Here is a 24,961-nt window from a genome sequence, read left to right on the forward strand (position 1 = left end):
GAAAAGAGAGTGAACAGCAAGGCAGCAAAGTTTGCAGACAATACACAATTACTCAAGACAATTAAGTCCAAAGCTGACTGCAGTCACAAAAGGCTCTCGAAACTGGGTTGACTGGGCAACAAAATGGCAGATGAAAATCAATGTTGTTAAGTACATTGTTTTCTAATGTGCATTACTATCACAACTATACATACAAAACGGTGAGTTCCAAATTACTTGTCGTCATTGAAGAAATTTCTTGGAATTATCCTGGATAGTTCTCTGAAAAATCTGCTCAGTGTGCAGTAGCAGTCAAAAAAAAAAAAAAAGCTAACAATGTCAGGAACTATTAGGAAAGAGATAATAAGAAAGAAGGTATCATGTCACTATATAAAGCTATGGTATGCCCACACCCTGAATACTGTATTCAGTTCTGGTCACCTCATCTCAAAAAAGATAGATTAGAATTGGAAAAGGTACAAAAATGATTAGGGGTATGGTACAGCTTGCATACCAGGACAGATTAAAAAGACTGGGAATGTTCATCTTAAAAGAGATGACTAAGCATGGATAAGATAGAGGTCTAGAAAATCATGAATGGTGTGGAGAAAGTGAATAAAGAAGTATCCCTTCACATAACAGAAGAATCTGGTAAATTAATACACAGCAGTTTTAAAACAAACATAAGGAAGTACTTTTTCACACAATGCAGATACCTTGTGGAACTCGCTGCTTGGGGATCTTGTGAAAGCTAAAATTATAACTGGTTTAGATAAATTCATGGAGGATAGGTTCATCAATGATTACTAGCCAAAATGGTACACAATCCCCTTGCTCCAGGTGTCCCTAAACCTCTGACTGACAGAAGCCTGGGCTGAATTAACAAGAGATGAATCACTCAATTGCCCTGTTCTGTTCATTCCCTCTGAAGCATCTGGCACCAGCCACTCGTGGAAGACAGGATACTAGGCTAGATGGACTATTAGTTTGACCCAGTGTGGCCATTCTTATATTCTTAAAATAGAAATTAAACACATCAGCCTTATTGATGTCATCCTTTATTAGCTCCTTCCTCGCTAAGTAGTGGATTTACACTTTAGTTCATCTTTCTCTTACTTCTAATATATTTATAAAACCTCTTCCTATTGTTTTGTATGTTCCTTAATGGGTGTAATTCGTTTTGTGCCTTAGCCTTTCTGAATTTGTCCCTACATGTTTGCACCATTCTATTAACTATCATCCAGGAATGGGTAAAAATTATTGCAGACTATTAAAAACTGGGCTCATCTATATTATGAGTCACATAGCAGTTTGTAATATTTTAGATTCTTCTGTGTCTGTTGCCTGAAGAATGTGCTGCATTTTTTATTTTAATTATTTATTTTTGCACTAACAGTGCTTGTTCATGTTCTAACAAGCTGAAGTGTAGTTTCTTTCCTCTGTCCCTATCAGCTCCTGGAGAATGATTTTCTATTAAAACTTATAGACCTAGAAAATAAGAACTTTTCCAGTAAATATACAATCTGTCACATTTCTTTATAAAGTCACCAACATTTCATTTTTGGCTTTTTTTTAAGTGTATCCCATAGTAGAAAGTCACCACACATCTCTGCTTATTCTTATACAGCCCACAGTTACTATAGTAGCAGAGTTGTTACTGTAATCTGTTACTAGTCAGAAGCCTCTCATTTCCATGGATGTCACCCCTACACTCTTTACAAGTGACCATTAACTCAGGTTCACTACTTTTAACTTTTTCCAATCAGTTACTTCTACTCAACAAAAACCTTCAAACGGATAAAACTTAGTGGGTAATGAAGTATGATATGTCACATGACTTTAGAGAACGATTCTGAAAGTTTCGCAGATGCTTTATTTGGAAATAAATAATTTTATCTCATGCCACAGGGATATCCAATTCAACAGTCACATCACTCTGGGCTGTTCTGTCCCAACAGAATTAGAAAGTGCTTCTAGAAATGCACTAAATACTAGGATCGTTTTATTATGGGGTTTGGGTTTTGGTTATTGTGGGGCAAAGTGAGTATTTCAGTGCTACTGAAACACTTTAACATGAAACTGGTTCACATGTAGGATTTGTAAACCTGAAGTGTTTTCTGTTATTTAAGACAGTATAACTGCAACTAGGGATGTAAAATATTTAACGGTTAAAGAGTTAATCGTTAAGTATTAGTCTTACCGTTAAGACTAATACTTACCGGTTAACTGGCGGTGCAGGCTCTCCATCTCCATGGCCTCGGGCCACGGCTGCTGCTGCCCAAAAATGCCAAGACCCTGGTGCAGGTGCTGCGGAGTGCCCTGCTGCAGAACACCAGGGAACACGGGTCTGAGATGGGGGTCTCCCGCAGAGCCAGGCTGGGGGCGCTACTGGGTGGCTAAGGAGAGGGGCAGGGTGTGTGAAAGGGGGGCTGGGGGGACACACAAAATTATATTGGTTAACCATTTAACGGATATACTTTTTAATAGTTTAAATGGTTACCTTTTGTAACTGATAGTTACATCCCTAACTGCAACCATTACTTTTTATATTTTAAAAAAAGGCAGATCAAAAGTTTGTCATAACAGCAGTATTGCGGTTTCACAAACTGCTAGGATTTTGGTTAACCAGACCCCTATATCAAATTGTAGCTTGATATAAGAGATATATTTTTAAATGCACTGTATTTAACAGAAGCCAAGGTACCACATCCAATCACTGATAAGGAATAAGTGTCTGCTAGCTCTCAGCCAGTTAATAGGCAACTGAGTCACTGAGTTGGGAGTCATGGCATTTTCAGCTACTCCTTACTTGTAAGCTAGTTGCTGTGTAGCCCCTTGATTTTCAGAATAGATGTTCAGACTCTGTGCTCTGAGATGCCCACTCTTGAAAGTAAGTGACAAGTCTGCTGATCTCCTCTGCCTACTCACAGTCAACAGCCATAGGTGCTCAAATGCAACACAGACTGAACTCTCTCTGCTGGACTCAATGTGGCACTGCCATTAATTTTCTAGTCTCAGGCAGCTTGAATGCCTACAAGTTGCTCCTGAAAGTCTACTGCTCACTGATATGACTGTGCACACAAAGGTCCCAGTCCTGCTTCCACTGAAGTCAAGTGGAATTTTGCCATTGACTCCAGTTTGAGCAAGATGTGGCCCAAAAGACTGCAAAATTCTATTTTGATTACACAAAATAGTTTAAAGTGTTTTCTCTGCTCCCCAAGTTTAATAAACAAAAAACATGTTGCTGGTGGTAGGTCTACACAACGTAAGATACAGCAGTCTTTTTACTCAAATATCCCACCCCCAACACACAAGTTCTCAGACTGGTTCAAACAATGAAATTTTGGCTGCACAATATAGCTAACTCAATCAGCCCTGAAGGGGAAAATATACTAATTTTTGCATAAAAGATGAATCCTCATGAGTGCACTTTCAGAACACAGTTGGTATTGTGCTCTCTTAATTACAAAGAAGCAGCAACAGCATCGCAAAAAAGAAAACAAAAGACGACTACAAAAGGGAATCCAAGCAAGATGAGGTTCTAACAGGATTACTAAATAACTATTTGTGGGTGAGGTTAATTCCTCTCAATCAAGTGTATGTCTCATGAATAGTCAAGTATGTTTTCAGCCTCCTGGAGAACACTTGTACCTATTAAAACTAGATGAGGGTCACCATATGGTTAGGATTCAAAATTTCAATCCAGTAGCCATCAGGATCCTGAATAAATGCAAGTCCTTTCATTTTACCTACAATAAAGAGATACATATACAGATATAGTTAAGAACAATCTTAATAGCCTTTAAAGATTAAGATTCATATTTTACACTGACAAAAACTACATAGATTTATCTTTCAAGGTTTCCTCTTTTCCTTGCGTAGCAGACTGAGCAAGCAGTTCAAATACTGTGTTTAAGATCATATTTCATCACCGACCCTGAGGATCCAGTTCAGACTTTTAAAGACAGGGAAGCAGTTCATATGATTACTTATGCTTTAAAACTAAGGGCAGATAGCATTACTGCGAGTTAAATATGATAATGTGCAGACATAATTAAAGTGACACTGTAGCCCTGTCATGTTCTAGTTCAGTCTAACTACAAAACTTGGAAAAATGTTATAAAATGCCATTTTAAAATTTGAAATTTTACAGTGTTGTAACCATGGGGTCCCGACCCAAAACGAGCTTGTGGTGGAGTTGCACTGTTGTACGGGGGTAGCAGGATTGCCTCCCTCACTTCTGTGCTACTTTCAGAGCCCAGTTCTGAAGGCAACAGCTGCGGGCCTTCCTGCAGCCACAGGAGGTTTGTGGAGATAGATCTGATCTCCCGCTTGTTGCTGGGAGCATGCCAGCCAGGGACTCCTAGCTGCTAGTCCCAGCTGGGCTATGGAGGAACAGGACTTGATCTTTCCCTGCAAGGCCGCTCTCGAGGAGAGATCAGACCCACCTCGAGGGACCTCCCCCAGCTGCAGGAAACACTGGGCTGGGCAGCAGCCCTGGAGCTTCCTGCAGTGACAGGGGGTTCCTGAAAGTGGAGGTGGTTCTGATCTCCCCCTGGAGATCAGCTGTGTAGGGAAGAGTAAGTCCTGTCCCTTCCCAGCCTGGCCAGGACTAGCAGCACCCTGCTGGGGTGCTCCCAGCAGCATGGGGGAGATCAGACCCACCTCCACTTCTGGAAGCATCTTCTGGCTGCAGGAAGCTCCATGGCTGGTGCCCAGCCCCACAGCTTCCCGCAGCAGGGGGAGGTACCCAGATGTGGGTCTGATCTCCCCCTGAGAGCAGCTGTGCAGGGCACGAGTAAGTACCATCAGTCTCCAGCCCGGGGACTAGCAGCTGGAGCCCAGGGAACAGTAGGAGCCCCTAGCCGGGATGCCCCCAGCTCTGCCCCTCCAATAGCTAGATTTAATGGGGGTGGTCTGATGCAATGGTCCATGACATTTTTCACAGCTGTGAATTTGGTAGAGCCCTACACAAAGGACAAACTGGTAGCAATCCTCAGATTAGGGAATACAAAATTCTATACGGAATAGAGGAGATATCACAACACGGTCAATTGAAGTAGCAACAAAAGTACACAAACTTAAGCCAAGAATGTGTCAAACTAATGTAAAGCACATAGATAGTTGACCAGATTTTCAGATGTTGGTCTGAGGCAGACTAAATGTACATTTTTCCTATTGGATAAAAGAGAGAAACCCTGACCAGCTCTAGCAAAACTCCAGGATAATGAGCAAATTCAAGACAGCATAGCAGCTATTAAAAACGTATCACTTAGACACCTTCCCTAACAATACATGAAAGGAAGATGAATTCACAGCTTACGGGGGGGGGGGGGCACGGCGTGGTGCGACGACAACAAAACAAAAAAACAATCCGTTAGAATGATAAGATGACTTGATGAAGACTTACCATCCTCTGGTCTCTTCACAAATTTCACTCCCAGCTCTTCAAATCTCTTACAAGCTGCAGGTACATCAGGGACTGCAATTCCAATGTGACCTATGCAACAATAGAGTAAGTGGAGGCAGATTACACAGTGCATAGATGAGCAAAAATTATAACAAATGGATTGTTATAACATCAAAATATGATCGGCACTTTAATCTATGCAAAGACCTTCCAAGTTAAAATAATTATCTCATTTAAAATGTAACACATTTAATTAACTCAAGGAAAGCCTGTTTTAGTTTCTGGAAAAAATGTATTAAGGTTAAGGGTTCTATCATTTTTGACTGTTACTTCTTTTCCCAATAAGCTAGCTCAAATAAGCTCAATAAGGGTCTCAAATTTAAAATGTTCCACAGAATATTCTAATGACACTGTGATACACACAATAGAATCAGAATAGAAGAAAAATGATATTGAGAGGTAAAGACAAAAGAGAAAGTGTTAATAAAAACAGTAAGTTCAGGTATCAGGAAGTTTTCTGTTTTACTAAATAGGGTAAGGATTTAAACACTAATATTGTGTTTATAAAAGCAAGTATACTAAATCAATCACTTATTCCCAAAGTTCAGGGATCAGTTCAGAAACTCAAAATGTCAAATCAGATAGTCTAGTCTGAAGTTTGTATTTGATAAATCACACCAAAGACCTTTCAACTATTCAGCATATCAAATCACAGATTTCCTCCCCACCTCAGGGCCAAATTCTACTCTCACCCATATATGTGAGCAAAACTCAACCTTATATTTTAAAAAATTAAATATTCTCCAAATTACATGAGTTCCAACCAAGATCCAAGTTCATGTTCTTTAACTAAGTCTCAACACTGGAAGCAACCAGAGATAAAATAATACTTTATTAGCTTTTATTAAAATCAGTGTTAAAATGGGTACTGGAAACAATGGTTCACTTGCTTTAGAAGTCAAAATTTATGTACAAACTACAATTGTGGCTCATTATTCTTTAGACAATGTATTTACCCACAAGGTCTTATTCCTAATTTTCAAGGGTCTGTATACCAGAAAAAGGAGGTAAAATTTTGGATTTCAGAAACTCTTCAAGTTTCCAAAGTTCGTACTTTTTATTTAAACTAATCTGTAATGCTGAGTCACTTCATCCACACGCGCTATTAGCATTTTATTCTACCGTTATCATAACAAAGTCTGTAATAGAACTGTACCAATAATCTGCACACATTTTATTGCTCAATTTTATATATGAAAATTTCTTCAATTCAATTTTCTAAAGACTTAAACAAAACTAGAGATTCATATTCGAGACTGAAAAGAAGAAAAATGCCTGCAGTGCATAGATTTCTCTAAAACATACCAAATCCTCGAGGGTCTGAATTGCCATTGTGGTAAGACTGATTCTCATCATTTTCAGTGCCCCAATTACTACAAGAGAAAGAGGAAAACATAATTAATATAAAAAGGAAGAGCTGCATGCTGTTTAAAAAAAATTCTGAGAAGAATCAAAGAATATTTAGAAATATATGGAATTCCCAAAAGCAAATAATACATTACAGTCTAGATCCCTACAGTTCAGGGACAATTGTATTCATTCATAATCATTATTCTATCAGAACATTCTCCCAAAAATTACAGCACTCACGTACTACAGAGTTGGATGAATTAGAAATCCATCCACAGATGGAACTCTGTACGAAATTCTCGTGTTTGGAATTTGAACATTGTTTGCAGAAGGACATAAATATCACAATGAGGGCATGAAAAAATGTTTAAAATTTTCTCTTTTGCCTCATCCACAAGATAAAAACAATTTGAGACATATATTTCTTTAAACATAAAATGTAGTTATCTGGGTACTTACTGTAGAGATGGATGCCTTGTATCAGAGGACTTACTTATATCATTCTGGCAATCATTGTCATGTATTCCAATTTCACAATGCTTTCTTATACTTAGGTGGTTTTCAGATATTGACATTTAAATTATCATTCAATATTTAAGATAAACTTTTTGGAGTTTGTACAATGTATGGACTCACAGGTAGGAATTTACTACATTCATATCAAATAGTATTATATTAATTTTATTACAGTTGTATCTTAGGATCCCAATATGAGTTGAGGCCCCATTGTATTAGGGTCTGTCCAAACACACATTAAGGGACAGATCCCATACCAAAGAGCTAAACAGTCATAACAATAGGCAATGCAGCAGATGGAAATGGGGAAACAGCAGTATAAGAGGTCACACAATTATTCAGCTCTTTTATTTGCAAATCTTATAGCTCAATATAAGTACAAGCTGTAGGATGTTTTATAATTGTTTACCTTTCGCTACTTTTCATTTTCTTTCTTCTGGCTCACTGAAACTGAATTCCTGACTGCTTCCTATTACTGAATAATCCATCTTTCACTATTATTAGATTCCCCCACACTCACACTTAAATATACTAAATCCCTTTGCCCTGCCTCCCTAGGCTACCCTCAGCCACTCTTCCAGAGTCATTACAATGTACTCTCCCAGAAGAAAATCCCTTCCCTAGCACACATTTGCAGTTTGTCAGTCATGTCATCTGTTACTGCCAACCTTTCAGGGACCTTGAAAGTATATTCCCTACACCAGGAAGCAGGCAGACTGAGCCCAGCTTGCTTCCCACTACTACTGTAGCTAGAGTCTCTGCTCCTCTTGAGGGTTCAGGCTCAACTCTGGAAGGGGTGGGGTGCTGCAGGAGTCAGCTCTCAGCTGTTCACTGGGGATGAACGGAAGAGGGACCTTTAACACTAGGAGGGAGTACAAATGTGTTATATTAAGTTTGTGTACTAGTCTCTTTTGGAGGTTTTCTATGTCTCTACATAAGATACCATAGCATTTATCAATACCAGATGTGTCAAAACAGCTAGAACACATTTTTTCCCTGTCAAAAAACACATGGTGGTACAGTGACAAAACAGTTAGTCATTTTGTGTAACAATTGAGATTTCAAGCAAATTTCTCACATCACTGTATTACATGATAAATTGACATTAAGAGCCACATACATTCCAAAAACAGTAAGAAAAATAATTTCACTTCCCTCTTCTGCATCACTTTTCATCCATCAATCTCAAAGTACTCTATACAGTTAAAGCTTAAATGTCTTTTCTAATGTCACACAGTGAGCTGATGGCAGCGCTGGGACAGAATCCAGATCTGACTCCCAACTGTGTCCTCAATCCAGTACACAACAACCACCTCATAGCTGTCCTCTGAAATTCCTTTCGTAGTACACTGACCCCTTCATCTTCCTTTTCATTGCTCTCCTTTAATCAGTTTTTTCCTCAGGAAGCAGTTTCCCTTCTTCTTTATGCTACGTTAGGGCTAATGAATCTTGAGAAAAGACACAGTTCTATTTTTTCAGATATCCAGCATCCAAACCACACTTTTTGTGGTATAAAAGAAAGTGTTTCCATACTATGTTAATTATATACAGCTCATGATCAGATGAAACACAAGCACAATAACATAACACAATAACATAACCTAGTGCAAAGCACACAGTTGTAACTGATGTCCATTAAATAAGAGCAGAAGTGAACTGTAAAAAGCTGGAGTTAACACTTACTGTGTCAGTTCAAGTGTAGCCTTTCTAGAGAAAGTCCAAGCTGTTCTTTCTTTTGTATCTTTTGGGATATCATTTTTATCTTCATAAGCCAGGAAATAAAGTGAGAATTTCATAGTGGGAAAGTCACATTTTTGGAGTAATCTAAAAGGCAACATTTTGAAATAAATCATAATTGATAGTATTTTTAAAGTTGCAACTAGACTGCATGTAAATTAAAAAAATACTTTCTCCCCACTTTAGAGAATGATGGCTACATTCTTCCCTGCCCCTCCGCCCAATATCTCAAAAGTGGTTCAATTTTGAAACAAGGCATGTAAATATACTTGAGAGCTACATCAATTAAACACATTTCGAAAAGAAATCAGTTAAAAAAAGTTATGAACCTCTGAAAACTAGTAACTGTAGGCACACCAGAAGAAAATCTCAAGTCTAAGACTGGTAGTCAATGATTTGTGCCACAGGTGTTTCAATAAAGCGCCCTTATTTTTTTTTTCACCAAAAGCTTAACAGGCAATAAACTGGTAAGAGGATGTATTTTTAAATGCAATACAATTAATTTGTTGAACTCATTGTCTCAAGATATCACTGAATTAGCAGAATTAAAAACAAAAAACCCACAACATACATTTAGATGGATGAAAACATTCACAGTTACATTAGATAGGATAGAAAACAACAGAATATAAAACCTTCATATTTCATGGCATAAGCCAGCTAATAGATGCCTTGGGTTGGGAAAACCTGCCCATAAGGGAAGTTTTGTTTTTTTTATTGGCAGTTACAGGTATTTATGCACTGTCCTCTGAAGCATTTGATATTAGCTACTGTCAGACACAGAATACTGTACTAGATACAGACTACTAGTCTAATCCAGTATGGCATTTCCTGTGAAAATCCATTAGCTTCAGGAAAATAAATCAAGGTTTGTACTCAGAGAATCCATATTAAATTTAATCTTCCTTTCAGCAATAAAGATATTTTAGTGTCCACTTTTCATGCAACACAAAAAACAGTAAAGGAAATACCTGACTCAGTATGCCTATTCATTTCTGTTGATCCAATCTTTTTCAGCCAACCCTAAATCTCCTCTGAGAGGCCTACGTCTCTCAAACTAATACGTACTCTGTTTCAATCACTTTTTTCTCATTAAGTAACAAATACCATTTATATGAAATAGATCAGAGATATTCATTCAGTTCTCATTTCTTATTATACCCACTGCTTTGAAATGAATTGAAATTGTTTGAAATGAATTTTAGCACAAACAAAATGCCACTAAATGCCACTAAAGCTGCTGCAGGGCACTAGCCTCCCAGCAGCATTCCCCACACAAGTGGGCTGGGGTGCGTACCAACCACCTTCTGTGGCAAACTCGTAAGAGTCCAGAACACTGGAAAGCTAGGGCAAACAACGTAGCTCTAAAAGCCTTCTAATAGTCCTAAGAGTTCAGCTTCTGGTTTATCCTGCAATTAAATCAGAGTATCATGATTAGGAGAGAATTTTATTACTAAGGAAATTATAGCAATATCACAATTTCTGTATGATTATTTAACTACAGGATCAAAGAGAAGAAAGCGTGCAAGCTCTTATATAAAGAGACTTAGCTGAATTAAATTTTTACTTTTTAAAATAATTTTGATGGATAATTTCAAGATTTGTTTTAAAGGTTTTTTCTTTCTATTTTTATAGGTTTAAGTTTTCAGAGTTGTGGGAACTCATGGGGAAGAATCACAGAATAACAGGGTCAGACAAGAATTAATTACCATTGATGATGAGATTCAAAAAGTTAAACCTGGTTTAACCATTAAAACAAATAGTCAACATCACAAGTCAATATATACAAACAAAAAAATTCCTTAAATCAAACTAATATGTTGTCAAGCAGCATTTTTCTTGCTTTGCCTATCTAAATTTCCATTAACATTGATGGAAATATTTTTCCTCAGTTTGTGTGTGTACAGTGAAATCAGCACTTACCAACAATTACCAATAAAAATCTAATCCTTCCAAGCCTATGTATAAGCAAACAGCTTTGGCAATTAGGAAAACTGGCAACAAAAAGCTGATCGTTTGCCCAATATAAAATTTGATTTAGAACTAGTGTGATTTCACTTTTTGCAATTTAAAATGTAAGAGTACTGTAGAAATCCTCAGTCATGGAGATTAAGTCAAGTGAGTCAACAAACTTGGGCATTACCTGATGACTCAACATGGTTTAGGTAATCAGACTTAAATGCCAAGGTTTGCTTTTCAGAAGAATGGTTCGTTAAAATATACAGAGGAAAATATATTTAAAACAAACCCTATCTCATGCAATTTTTACTCACGTCATTCCAAGAACTCTTGTATAAAAATCCAATGACTTCTTAGGATCTTTTATTCTTAACATTGTCTGTTGCAATAGAAAATCCTACAGAAAAATTATAGTATTTATGAATGTATCAGTTACTCAGGAAAGCACTTTAAGATGTCAATACAACTACATGAAGTTGGGCTTTTATTGTGAATCAATAATTTAGAAGGATATTGTCAAGGTCAGTAGGACCAAAAAGTTACAACATAGTTACATATACCATATGTCTATATCTATAAATCTATTGCCCGTATCCCGCAAACATTTACGGGGCTTATATGATTATTGATAGAATTTTACAGACTAATATCTTTTATGTAAATTTACAGTACTGTGTAAATTAATTGCTTTCCCTCACCAATGATAATTGCTTTGGTATGTTGTTTCTTAAATTAAAAACCAAAAAAACTAGCACACTTTATCCTTGTCTCCAATTCATAGTTCCTGCATTTGAACTACTTTTGGGGGCCAAACTACTTCCCTATATGCATGCCTATTTTAACAGAATGTAAGTCCAGAAGGGACCAGCAGATCATCTAGTGACTGACCAGCTTTATATTACAGGCCATTAAATTACACCCAGATAATTTTATATTCAGCCCTAAGACTTCAGTTAGGCCAAAGCATTTCAGTCCACAGGAGATTAAACTGTTGTGTGCCCCAGACACAGAACAAGAGAGGCTAAGATGCCACCAATGTCTACAGTCCCTGGAATGGCAGGGAATTGATTAGGTGAGATATGCCCAGATGATCCCAGCAGATGAACAATGATCCATGGTATAGAGGAAGGCAAAAATACCCCCAAACCAGGTACCTGCCAATCTGACCCAGGAAAAATTTCTTCTTGATGCCAAATCTGGTGATCAGTATAACCTTGAGCATGTGATCAAGACACAGGAACCAGGCATCTCTCTACCACCTCAGTGCCCTTATCCATCCAATCCTGTTGTGTCTCCAACTGTGAACACTCTCTGATACTTCAGATGAAGGTGCTGGTGGCAGTGGGTATCAAAATACATCTAGCCAACTGTGCACGGAAGCAAAAAATCCTTCCTGATTCTGCAGGTGACCACTCAAAGCTCTGAAGCAGAAGCTTTGATGTCTGGCTAACCTATAAATACATAGCAACACCCTGATCCTGCATTTTTTTTCTGTCTCCCTCAAAATCTCTTTTTGCCCGTTAATGCTCCTGAATAGATTGGCAAATTAGAAGACATTCAGAAAAAAACAATGCTTTGTGCCCCAGAACTGCAGGCATTATTTTAAGTGTGTTCTTATCAGACCACAGGGAAATTTCAGTTATTCCATGGCCATAAGAAGTCACTTACTGAGGTAAAATGGGAACAATCCTCAGGAGTCTAGCCCTAACAATTTAAAAGATAACATTTCATATCTAGAACAGTTCAAATATTATTGCATAGACCCCCTCCAAAACAAGGCAATCATGTAAAACTAGTCTGTGTGGAGTTTTCCCCAGCCAAACCTCACTTGCAGAGTAAAAGATCCTGTGAAGTACTGTGTTTAAATTGCAACTGAGCTCAAAAATAGAGTTTGAGTCTTACCTTTTACTAAAGGTTTTGCCCCCCCAGTGTGATTTAAATGCAGCACACTAACAGTCTGTGTGCCTTTCCACAGTTGATCCTGTTGATTTGCTACCACAACTGAATTTTCTTGGCTGTAATTATGAACTTTAAAATGGGAGGTTCATCCTTTCTGCACTGTGTTTGAGACAAGTGACAGGACCCATGGTTAAAAAGAGAAAAAAAATAAAGTTTAAAAAGATTCAGATTGGATACATTTTTATGTGGGTCACATAGCTCCGATCCAATCCTCTAGTAAAGTTTACACCAGCCTTGGCAAATGCAGTGAGTACCAAGGATCCCCCTCACTTATAGTGTGCGGGAGACACCCTCCAACCGTATGCAGGCGGAGTTACGCAACTGTAGAGAAATGCAGGTGAAAGGGGAAACCACCATCAGGGGCTGTATAGGAAAAGCTTTCCCCTTCATCTAAGGGCGCTACAGGAATTTGCACTTGTCTCCCCCTGCTCCCTAGAGAGTTTCAGAGACCAGATTCCCTGTCTCACTCACTCCACATTTTCCCTAGGCCGGGATTCCCCACTCCACTAGCACTGCACAGGGGATACCGTCACCCTGTTCTTCCCGTCCCCTATTCCCTCAGACTTCCTCTTCCATCAGTAGCCTTGTCTCCCAGTCCCGAACTTACCTTGGTACTAGGATCTGGGTTGGAGCAGACGTTGCAGGCTGCTTCATCGCTCAGGCCGCTGAGCGCTTGCTGCTCCGACATGTTGGAACCACACCGTAAAGAGACTCGCACCGGCTTCAGCCAGCGTCTAACTCTGTCTCTGCTGGAGGCTGTGTGAAAGCCTAGAGGCCAATTTAAGGCAAGGGGCGTTTCGTCAGCAGCTTTGTCCAGAGTAAGAACCGAGGAGCGTCCCAGCCAATCACTGCAAACAATGCAAATTAGGATACGTCACGGTGATGTAATATTTCCATCAATTTGGTCTCTGACTCTCTGTTACTACAACTCCCAGCATGCAATTCTTAATTTGGGATTAAATTACAATGCCGCCTTAAGCAGTCAATTTAAACGAAACTGCAAGTATTCAGTGCTCCGTAATGGTGTAGCAAATACTGATCCGGAATATGCAATACTCCATTGAATGGAGTCCATTTAGATATTGTGCAATAGATATGTGGAAGAGCTGCGCAACCAGTATGACAGAAAACAAAGGGATGTCAAGATTAGGTACATGTTCACATTTTCCAAGATACCAAGGAGTGTGAGAAAGATATGTCCTCAAATGGTATTATAAACTATTATCTATCAAATAAGGAAGAAATCAATCAGACAGCAACTAGCAGGCAGTCCTCTCTGTTAAGTTCTTTGGCAGGATCAATGCCATCAACACGGGCACTGAATGCCACTCGTAGTCTAAAAAGCAAGAAGCAACTAAAACTACTCTGGGAGGAAAGAGAGCATATAGAGCATTATGCTATTTAGTGATCTACCACCAAATAAGAATTGGACAATACTACAAAAGTGACATGATTCAAACCTTCAAGCAATAGTGTAAGAGCCTTTCCCAGGAAGATGCTCCATGTGTTGTATCTATCTCTGAAATGCAACTCTCAAATTTCATTTCTTTTCACACTTTGTCAATGCCTGTATATAAAACCTTGTTCTGACAATAAACATTTGATTAGGAGATGACAGATTCTAGAATCTAGGAAAGGTAATGCTCCAGCATAATGGAACATAATATGGCCTAGAATTTACTGTGGACTATCACATTTATTAGTTGTCCAACACAACAAAGTTGTCTCTCATTAAATAGTTAATTTGAGAAAGTATGATTTATCAGCATATCATGACACGCTATAATATTGTTGTGCTAAAATGTCATCCTAGTGAGTCAAAATTTCATCACATATCTGAAAAGGATATTAATGGAATCAGAAAATAGTTAAAATAGGAGAAAGTGAGTTGCATTTTAGAACTCTGAGTCATATTTAATCTATGGGAAACTCTAGTTTTGTCTTGCCCTGGATTGCAGATTTTTGAAAAGCTAAATATTAATGAAATAAAGAAAGAGTAGAGAAGAACAACCATAACTTTTCCCTCAAACTGACAGAGAACAAAAGAAAAGCCAAATGCAAAAAGCATTAGCAGGTGGAACAAAGGCATACTGATAATCAATTGAAATTAGAAATGTTGGTCCCCTGCCCTCCACAAAAATATTGGATTACTATATATCCTCCTGCAAAATCTTGTAGAAGAAAAATTAAGGCTCACAGAGTATAAATTGGTAATGTATATATAGTTTTTATTGCCAGCATTTCCAAGTCATAATAGAGCTACAGTCCAGTGGTACAATCTTTTTGCTGTATGAGTATTACAGAATACACGCAAAGAATGAAGAAAAACAACAACCTTTATAAAACATGAAGTTTAAATATCACTTAAAAATGTCCTCAGTTAGCCCTGCATACAACCTAGACCCCAATCCTGCAAACACTTATGCATGAGCTTATCTTTACTACCATGAAAAATGTCATTGAGTATATTCATGGTAGTAAAGTTAAGCCTGTGTGTAAGTATTTGCAGAATATAGTTCACCTGGCTGATCTTGTTCTTAAATAAGTGGGAGGAATGGCTGTTTCCCTGTCTCGCTTGGTAATGCAAAGAATATCATTCAAAACAGATAAGTGAATTAAAAAAAAAAGAAGACCCTCAGAACTAAATTGAAAGATATAAAACAAATTATTTTATTTTAGTACAGGTATATATAAATTAAAGAGGAAAAAAATTAAACTAATTTTTTTTTAAAGCTAGGAAGTGTCAAGTTAGGGCAAAATCTAAAAAACAAACAGATACAAAAATTGGAAAGCACTGTTAAGGTATCCCAAGCATTCCATGCTGTGTATTAGATGGACATCACATTTCCCTGCTTTGCTTTAGGTAAATGTTTTGTTTCCCTGACAAGCTTTAGTGGGTGTTTAATATTCCTACCTTGTTTTAGATATTTAGTAGCGTCATCAGTGTTTGCTGAGGAAATACAGTCCCCTGATCACAGGTTTTGGCAAGTAAGTAACAGCAAAACTGATTCAGTTACTTTATTTTAAAATGGGTTTAATTGCAATTTTAAAACTTACACAACATATAGACAAATTATGACCATTCTGTTCAAGTATGCTAGAAAGAGGCGAGAGAGGCAGGCACTTTGTCTCTCCTGTCAGTATACTTGCATAGGAGACAGAGTCAACCCAGTTGCAAGCACTTCAGAAATTGGGCAAGTCTACACTGCCGTGCAGTTTAGAATGTGAAAAGCATTGTGAACCAAAGTGCTGTACTTTAACTCCCCCATGTGGATACTGAAAGATGAACAGAAACATCCCTAGATCACAATATGATTCTGCTTGCACAGATCTGATTGCAGGTGTGAAGCCATGGTCAGTTTCCTTTTTTGTTTCATACAGCAGTCGGGGAAAGAAATATATGATTAAAATAGGAAAATGTTATTTTAAATCCACAAAAACTGAGTGGGGACTCATGAGTTGATTTCAAACTGAGAATGGCCCTTTAATATTTTTTAGGGAGTGTTGTTTGACTTCATGCTTGGGGCAAAATTCATGGATATTGTTAGAATGTTTTAAATGTATTTATTAAGCACAGTAACCTTTGATATTCTGACATGTACTGATCTTTGGGTAGGAGACAGTCCATAAATCCTATTAATTAAATTACTGTTGGCCCAAACTATACCCTTAGAGCTGCATATGGAGAGGGTGGATATTGACTACATAATTAAAGGATAGTAGGAATGAGAGAGGGGTGGTGGTGCTGCACATTGGTGCCCACTAAAAACTGCAGGCAGAGGAAGCACATGGTTAAAGCTTACTGCCCTGATTCTGCTTCTTTCCAAAAGCTAGGAAAAGCATCTCTGTAGGCACCTCCGTACAAGAGCTGTGAGTGGGGTTTAGACAAAAACCATCTTGTGTGTGATTTTGCCTGGGGAAATAGCCCACATCACATGGCCTGTTCCCTCTTGGGGCAGGGAGAGATTGGGGGGTAATGCAGGTCACAATACAGGAAAGTAGTAATGATGCTTTTGCAGTGGATATGAAAGCTGCACCTGAGCTGGACAGAATACGGTCCATCAAATGTGTGCACTTCTCGTGATTAATGAAAGAGGGATCATTCAACCTGACAATAAAGCAAGTCAGATAATTGGTTGGATAATGAAGCCTGCCCCGGGGCACATGCAACAGGGGGTCTGACCCTAAGGCACCCACAGCACAGCAGGAGCTTCCCTCACAGGGGGAGAGAGCTTCTGAGGCTAACGGCTCATGGCTAAGGAGCAAGTTGGGGGACGGACAGTGACTTGGCTGGAGCCGAGTTGTGGGATGGGATCAGAGGCTGCAAGTCAGCGTTCAGAGCCGGGGCAGGTGCTGAGCCCTGGCGGGGCAATGTAGGGCGCTCTGCAGCCCCGCGCGGGGTGGTGTCAGACACAGCGCGGCCGCGACTTTACATGAGGCGGATGGCGCCCAGGCAACGCTGAGTCGCGCGCCGACGATTTTTTCCATAACGGCCAGCGCGACAGGAACAACTTCGAAATCGCCCCTTCCAAGTATCCTTCCGCGGCGCTTATAGTCCCGGCGCTCGAGCCTGGGAGCGGCGGTTGCCCCGTGGTGGTGTTTTGGCTGGTGGAGGGATTCGGCGGTTGACAAGCGCGGCGGAACTCATTTTCCTCTTGTCTTGGACTGGGAGGGAAACGCTCGACGCTTGGCTGAGGAGAAGGTGCGTGTCCCGCTTCCCTCGTGGGGTCCGGCCAGCTGCTCGGCCCAGTGCCCAGGCAGGTCAGTGAGGGGAGCGGCCTGGGGTGTGGGAGAGGCCGTCACCCCCCTGCTTCTCCAAAGGAGGAGAAAGAGACGAGACACCCCCAAACTCAAAAGCAGGGAAAGTTAAGAGCCAGACACTCCCCCCCCCCCAGCAACTGTCAGACCAACACCAGGAAGCAGCAAGAGACGTTGGTCTGGGAGAAAGGAGAAGCCATTGTCCATACACATCCCACCCAGACACGGAGCCCGGGGTGGGTGTGAGGAGAGGCTGAGCCGCCCGCTCCTGCTACAGGGGCAAGACAGCACAGCCAGCCTTTCTCCCGGGAAGCAGGAGAGCGCTTCGGCTCCCCCGTCCCCACAAGGGTCCCAAGGGGTGGGAAAAAGAGCCCCACCCCTGCTGCAGGGAAAAAGGAGACGCCGACCCCACCTCCCCCGCTGACTGGAGGAGCGGGAGAGAGCTTCCAAAGGATGGGGATGAGAAGAACCAATGCATTCATCGCTGTGGCATTCCCTCTAGCTCAGTGGTTCTTAACCTTTCCAAACTACTGTACCCCTGAAGCCTGAGTCCCACCCCCACGGGGCTGAGGCATGTAACTTAGTTTCATGGCACTCCTGTGGCTCCAGGCAATTACCTTTCTTGCCACCCCCAATACCAGCTCTGCACTTGCGACCCCTCTAAAACTCCAGCTTAAGAAACACTGCCCTAGCTCCAGGGTTGAGTTAGGAAAAAGTGGACAAAATCCTGTCCCCATCTTTTGCCACTGATGTCAGTGAGCCAAGATTTCACCTCTTAACTTCCCCACCCCAAGCCTGTGGGGAAAAGAGGCACACTAATGTCCTGAAGCTAGAGGGAGAGAGAGAGAGACTCACTGAAACAGCCCAGCCACCACTGCCAGGGAATGGAAAGCAAGCCCCTGAAAGGTGGGAGAGGTAGATGAAGAGACCGACTCCAGGCTGTGGCTTTGTCATCTTTGCATGTCTGGGATTTGGAGTTTGTTGTGGCTGGTTTGGCCACTTGCATATACCAGGGCTTGAACAGACCCCCAAAATATCAAGAGTGCTGTTGCTATATCCCTTCTTTCCTCCTTTGGCACACTCCTATGCTAGATGCTGCAAGACTGTGCATATCCTTGATGGGGACAATTCATGGATGGAAAGACCCAGCATTATAGCCTAAAGAGTAAGAAATGAAAGTTGTGGATTGGAGTCAGACTCCCCACTGTCATGGAAAAGGGACTAACTCCCTACTCCCTGGGGAAGAGACCATCCACAGGTTCCCTAACAAGAAAGTGACCCTGACCAATTACGCTGAAGGGAGAGAATAATTACACCTGTACCTTGCTGCAGGTCACATTGGAGGGGCATATATTGACACACCCACCCTCAGGGGAAAAGAAGTAAAGATTTCCATTAAGGGATGCTGGAAGAATTTTATAGGGGGGTGCTGAAAGCCATTGTACAAAACTAAATCCTGTATATGGTGGAAACCATGCGTGGGGTTGCTCTTATTTCTACAAAACCAACGAGTGTTAGCGCACCCCCCAGCACTGCTAGTTCCAGTGCTCCTGCCTCCATCTCAAACACAATGTGTAGAAAGCACACCCTTGGCCCTGTGGTGAAAGGGATACAACTACTCCCCTTCAGCAATAGGGGGAGATAGACCTACCCTGCTGATTCTAGGTTACAGATAGATTGACCAACCTCAACCCTAGTCTCAAAGAGAAAGAGGAATATTGATACCCCTAGCCCTATGGACATACAGCGAAACAGCTGTAGGAGGAGAGAGAAAAAAATGCCCCTTCCCCTGTCTTTTAGCCTCAGGGGAACAGTGAAGAGAATTGACTATCTCTGCACCCTCTTGCAAGGATGGGGAGAGATCCATCAGTCTCTCTCCCATCTACAAGAGAAAAGAGACCAAATGAGGTTCCCCTCCAGTCCTTTCTCAAGTCAGAGGGAGACTGCCACTCGTCTCTAATTTATGGTGTGGAGGAGGAAGCTCCTGGGAATGGGATGGGGGAGAGAGAGAGAGAGAGAATGTATTAGAAACCAAACAGCTGATCTGGGGCCCAGTGGAGAGAGACTGATCCTTTGGTATCCAGGGGAATGGTGAAAGAGACCAATCCTCTCCTACACAGCTGGGCACTAGAGGAAGACACTATCTGAGACCCTTCAGCTTCATGGGGAGGGGATAGAGAAAGAAATAAACAAGCCAATCCACTCTAGTCAGCCTCAGGTGAGAAAGAGACTTAACTTTTATCCCACTGCCAGCCTTACACAGAGAAGGATCACTGACCCATTCCCCTCAGATGCAGATGTGGTGTACTCCCATCCTTCAGCAGGGAGAAAGAGATAGTAATAGAAATGGATACATTATCTGAAACGGAGGATAAAGATTGGGTTCAGGGTAAGGAATTGAACTATAATCATGAAATTGGGACTTCACCCTAGATTGTTCTGCATCAGGATTTTTTTTTTTTTTTAATTAAAACACACACTTTACCATCTCAGCTGTTTTCTTTCAAGAACGAACAACTCCAGTTCTGGGGGATGTGCTTGTATGTTAGATTCCATAGACCCTCTCAAGGACTGCTGTGTTAAGTCCTTTATTTTGAAATTAATCTCTAGAATGGCAATTTTAGGTACTTATAGGACCTGCATCATGATAGTATCTAAATGCTTCACAATCTTTATTTTGTCACAACTGCACTTGTATTCCCCCTCTATAGTCCCTCAAGGGCACCCACTTCAGGCTCCAGCTATCATAACTCTTAGTTAGAGACCTGTGTTTCTTCCACTCTTGAATGGGTTTTTTCCAGGCTGTATAGTTCCTTGCTTACCCTATGATATTCCTAGTAAGCCAGACTACTAAACAGGCCTGTGTCTGTGCTTTGCTTTGCTTTCTCTGTGAAGGTTACAAACAACTGTAATGCTGGCAGTCAAGTTACCATACAGCTCTTCGTAAGCAAGCATATTTATTCTTAAAGTGAAAGCATTACAGAGAAAATATATTAGACAATAAGAGACCCTACACAGACACTAATAAGATTTACCAGCAATCATCCTTATCCCCTAACTCCAAGGACTCTGGTAGCAGCCAGTCCCTTAAACTTCACAAGTGTTTTTTCTGTGGTCAACTGCAGCTCAGAACTAGTCCCCTCCAGGAAGAGAGGACAGCTTGGGCCTTTGATCTTGAGATTTTGAGGAACAGTGATCCTCTCCTCAGGGCATACCTTCAAAAGTCTGGGTTTTTCCATAACTAAGGTGAGGAATTTGCAGTATTCGGCTACATCTACACAAGGGATCTTACAGCGGCAGAGCTGTACAACTGCAGCTGCGCTGCTGTAAGGTCTCCCGTGTAGCCGCTATATGCCGATGGGAGAACACTCCTCTGCCGGCATAATCAAGCCACACCCAATGAGCAGTGGTAGCTATGTCGATGGGAGAGTGTCCCCCACAGACACTGCACTATCATTACTGCCACTTCTATTGGTGAAACTTCTGTCAGTCAGGGATGGGTTTTTTTTCACATCCATGACCGACAAAAGTTTTACTGACAAAAATGCTAGTGTAAAAATAGCCTTCATTCCCTCTAGAAATTCCCCAGGCAAACGACAGGACATTATTTCCCCAAAAAGTCCATTCTCATCTGGCACACTGTTCACTATAGTCCATTGAAACTTACAACACTTCTGAGGGTTCACATCACATCTCCCTTCTAGAAAGAGGTTACATACAGTCCTGGCCCACAGTAATACATAAACTTTGCCTTTAATATAGTGAACGCCAAAGAAATCTAATAAGATTATTCAAAGATATTGCAGGAAATTGCTATATCTGTCACATATCTGTCTCAACATGCCTGTGAGATGGGGGTAATAGTATTTCTCTGTTTTTACAGATAGTAAACAGAGAGACTAAGGTATTTAGCTGTCTAACTCCCATCGATCAGTGGGAGTTAGGTGCCTAAATACATTTGAGGCTCTGGGTCTAAGTGACCAAGATCACATAGAAAGTCTATAGTGGAGCAGAGAATTGAACTCATGTCTTTCAAGTCATAGGCTAGTACCCTAACTACTGGATAATCCTGCCTTTCAGGAATTGTTGTGGAACATGATCTGCTCCATGTCATGTGTATGCTATTAATATTAACATGTAATTCACACCTGACTTTTCTTAACAAAAATACAACTGTTTCCAATTGAAATTGAGAAAAGGACTCAAAAGAGGAAAAACATCTAAAATACAGGGAAAAACCTCTAGCTAAGTGAAATGGACATATTCACAGAGCTTCTTACCGTCTTTAAGTATATCCTCAGTTCAGCACAAAGCATTAAACAGCCGTTAGGGTTGTGGAGAAACAGAAGTTCAGAGTGACTTGGGATCTTGAAGAACAAAGCATAAAAGTGTTGGATAACAGAGTCACTGCTTAGAAGTAGTTTTAAATGTGAGGGGGGTCAATACATTTTCTACAGAAATGAAAGAAACATCATATGTGCCTCTCTCCCTATCATCTATCAATTCTGCCCCTTAAATCTGTTCTTGTCTGAATCCCCACATCAGTTCTACCCACTGCCTCAATTTTGCCCCCACATTTTTGTGCCCATGTATCCCTCCCCCAATTAATTCTTCCCATAGCCTCCACATCAGCTCTGCCTCATGCTCACCTTTACTCCTGCAGTTCCTGTGGTTCTTCACCTCCTACCCCAAATCTGGGTGGTACTACAGCAATGTCCCTTCTCCCCTTTTCCGGGTGGGGAGGTGCAGGGAGGGAGAGGTGAGGAGCAGTCTTTCTGCTCAAAGGAGGAGAGCTGCCAGCCTCTTTCTGTTCCCCTTCCCTCTTGTGAGAACAGTCTCTCCTCTGAGGGAAGGGGGAGAGAGCTCTGCCTTCATACTGCAGCAGCCTTGATTGGCTCCTCTTCCCCCAAAAGTGAGCAAGTGAGGAAAGCAGCCCACCACAAGGGGATTACCTCAAACAGAACAGTAACATGCACGCTTCAGAGTTATAGAAGTTGGATTTCCTGGGTCTGCCATACCTTGTGACATGGCACGCTTTAAGCCAGTAGTTGTCAAACTTTTTGTATTGGTGACTCCTTTCACATAGGAGGCCTCTGAGTGCGACCCCCTGGCTCCGATGGGTGCCTCGTCATGCGTGCCCCCCTATTGCCCCAGCTCCCAGGGCACCCGGCACCCATGGGCTCCCACTTCTCCCTTCATGTCTGGCCCTCATGGGCTTCCTACTCCCCCTTCACCCCTACATACACAGAGCCGCTGGTATTGCTGCTTCCTCACCCCTTGCATGCTGCTCCTCCACACACCCCTAGGGGGCTGTGAGAGGAGGGGAGTGAGGAGCAGGAGTGGCTCCCAGCATCCAGGTCACTTTCCCCACCTTGGCTACATAACGGGAGGGCAGAGAGCAGCAGCTCCTGATGTTCGCCTCACAGCATAATCCAGGGGGAGAAAGTGACCTGGATACAGCGAGCCCTAGTGTTGCTCCTTGCTACCGCCTCACAACCCCCTAGGGCAGTGTTTCTCAATTAAATTTGGCCACGGAACCCTTTTGAACTCGATAAATAATTGCGGAACCCCCCCAAACTCTTAACAGTATTTTTACATATGGGGCCAAAAAAAAGTCAAAATAAGCAAATTATATAACAAATTTCAAACAACTGGGTCAGCATTTCTCACTTACATTTTCCTTACACTCGATACTCTCCGCTGAAAAATCTGGGACATCATCCCTTTTTCGGCGGGGCGGAGAACAGCTGCTCTCGGCGGGGCGGAGAACAGCTGCTCTCGGCGGGGCGGAGAACAGCTGCTCTCGGAACCCTAACGGTGTTCCCACGGAACACCAATTGAGAAACACTACCCTAGGGTGACGTGGAGGAACATTATGGGGTGGGTGAGCAGTGTCTGTGTGTCATCGCTCGACCCCTCCCCTATGTTCCTCCAGTGGGAGGAAACAGGGAGGCTCTCAGCCCTATGCCTGGCCAGGGTCAGGGCTCATAGCTCACAACCCCCACATAACCATATTGTGACCCCCTTAGGGATCATGACCCCCAGTTTGAAAACCAATGCTTTAAGCATTACATGCCATGTATAGGCAGTTATTTGTTTGACTAAATAAGGATCTGATCCAAAGCCCATTGATATAAGGCAATGGTTCCCAATCTTTTTGGCTTGAGAGCCACAAAGATAGTTTTTACAACCCTGAAGGGCCACCAGTTTCTGCCAGCAGCCCCCACCCTCCACTGCAGCCAGAGGGAAGTTCAGCCAGGAGGATCCCCCAGCCCCTGGCTGCAGCAGGGAAACTGTTCCATGTGAGTCCCTAGGCCAGTGTTTCTCAATTAAATTTGGCCACAGAACCCTTTTGAACTCCATAAATAATTGCGGAACCCCCCAAACTCTTAGCAGTCTTCAAATGTCAAATAAGCAAAGGTCAGCATTTCTCACTTAAATTACACTTACACTGGATACCCTCCGCCGGAAAATCCGAGACATCCTCCCTTTTTCGGCGGTGCGGAGAACACCTGCTCTTGGCGGCGCAGAACCCCAACAGAGTTCCCGCGGAACCCCAACAGAGAAACACTGCCTTAGTCAGTAGCTCCCTTTTGCAGTCAGGGGGATGGGAGATCACTGCTCCCCTCCCTCTGGCTCCAGGAGGGACCCAGCAGCTAGAGACCCAGGCAGAGCGCTTTCCCCTACTCCAGCCAAAGGGAGGGAAGCGCTGCTGATCTCCCATCCCCTTTGCTGCAGCAAGGAGCCTACACCAGCAACGTGCATTGCCTGGGTACTTAGGCAGTGGCTCCCTTCTGCCACCAGTGGGAGGGGAGCCACAGCCCACTCTGAAAGACCCCATAGGCCACAGCTTCAGAACCACTGATGTAAGGATTTTAGGTCAGTCATTAAGGCTGTGATCCCACAAATGCTTATGCAAGAGCATCACTGTAAACACACGAGTAATTCCATTGAAGTTCTCAGGGCTGGGTGGCCTGGCTGCACCAATCAAGTGGTGCCTTGTAGTCAGGATGAGTAGCAGGATCACAAATCCAGCAGGGTCAGAATGGCAGAAAGTCAGGTCACATACCACATTGCAGGCAGCAGGCAAATAGCAGAGTCAGGCTCAAGCCAGGTCAGGATACCAGGAAGTTGGATTCAAGCACTAGATTATAGTCAGCAGGCAAAGTTGAGGACAACATAGAATCAGAAACCACATTTTAGAGTCTGCCGCACAAAAGGCCTGTAGCAAAA

General features: G+C 41.8%; 1 protein-coding gene across 1 annotated transcript; it reads right to left on the bottom strand.

The window, feature by feature from the left end:
• Positions 1 to 1,829: 1,829 nt before the first annotated feature.
• On the bottom strand, positions 1,830 to 24,961 carry GLO1 (glyoxalase I). The gene is made up of 7 exons (XM_067564766.1): positions 24,798 to 24,961; positions 13,578 to 13,818; positions 11,326 to 11,408; positions 8,999 to 9,139; positions 6,755 to 6,822; positions 5,390 to 5,479; positions 1,830 to 3,728 (listed from the first exon to the last, which is right to left on the bottom strand). The coding sequence occupies exons 1-7, from the start codon at positions 24,800 to 24,802 to the stop codon at positions 3,640 to 3,642; spliced, it is 717 nt and encodes a 238-aa protein (XP_067420867.1). The 5' UTR covers positions 24,803 to 24,961; the 3' UTR covers positions 1,830 to 3,639.

Source organism: Emydura macquarii, unplaced genomic scaffold (genome assembly GCF_026122565.2).
Source record: "Emydura macquarii macquarii isolate MOO-44397 ecotype Brisbane River unplaced genomic scaffold, CSIRO-AGI_Emac_v2 contig_2676, whole genome shotgun sequence".
Classification (NCBI taxonomy): Eukaryota; Metazoa; Chordata; order Testudines; family Chelidae; genus Emydura; species Emydura macquarii.

What these genes read in the sequence shown, in the direction of transcription:
- GLO1 (XM_067564766.1), bottom strand. An exon ending in ACAAGAGTTCTTGGAATGAC is followed by an intron (nt 9,140 to 11,325) that starts GTGAGTAAAAAT and finishes GTTGCCTTTTAG; the next exon opens with ATTACTCCAAAAATGTGACT. An exon ending in TTCAGACCCTCGAGGATTTG is followed by an intron (nt 5,480 to 6,754) that starts GTATGTTTTAGA and finishes ATTGTTGCATAG; the next exon opens with GTCACATTGGAATTGCAGTC.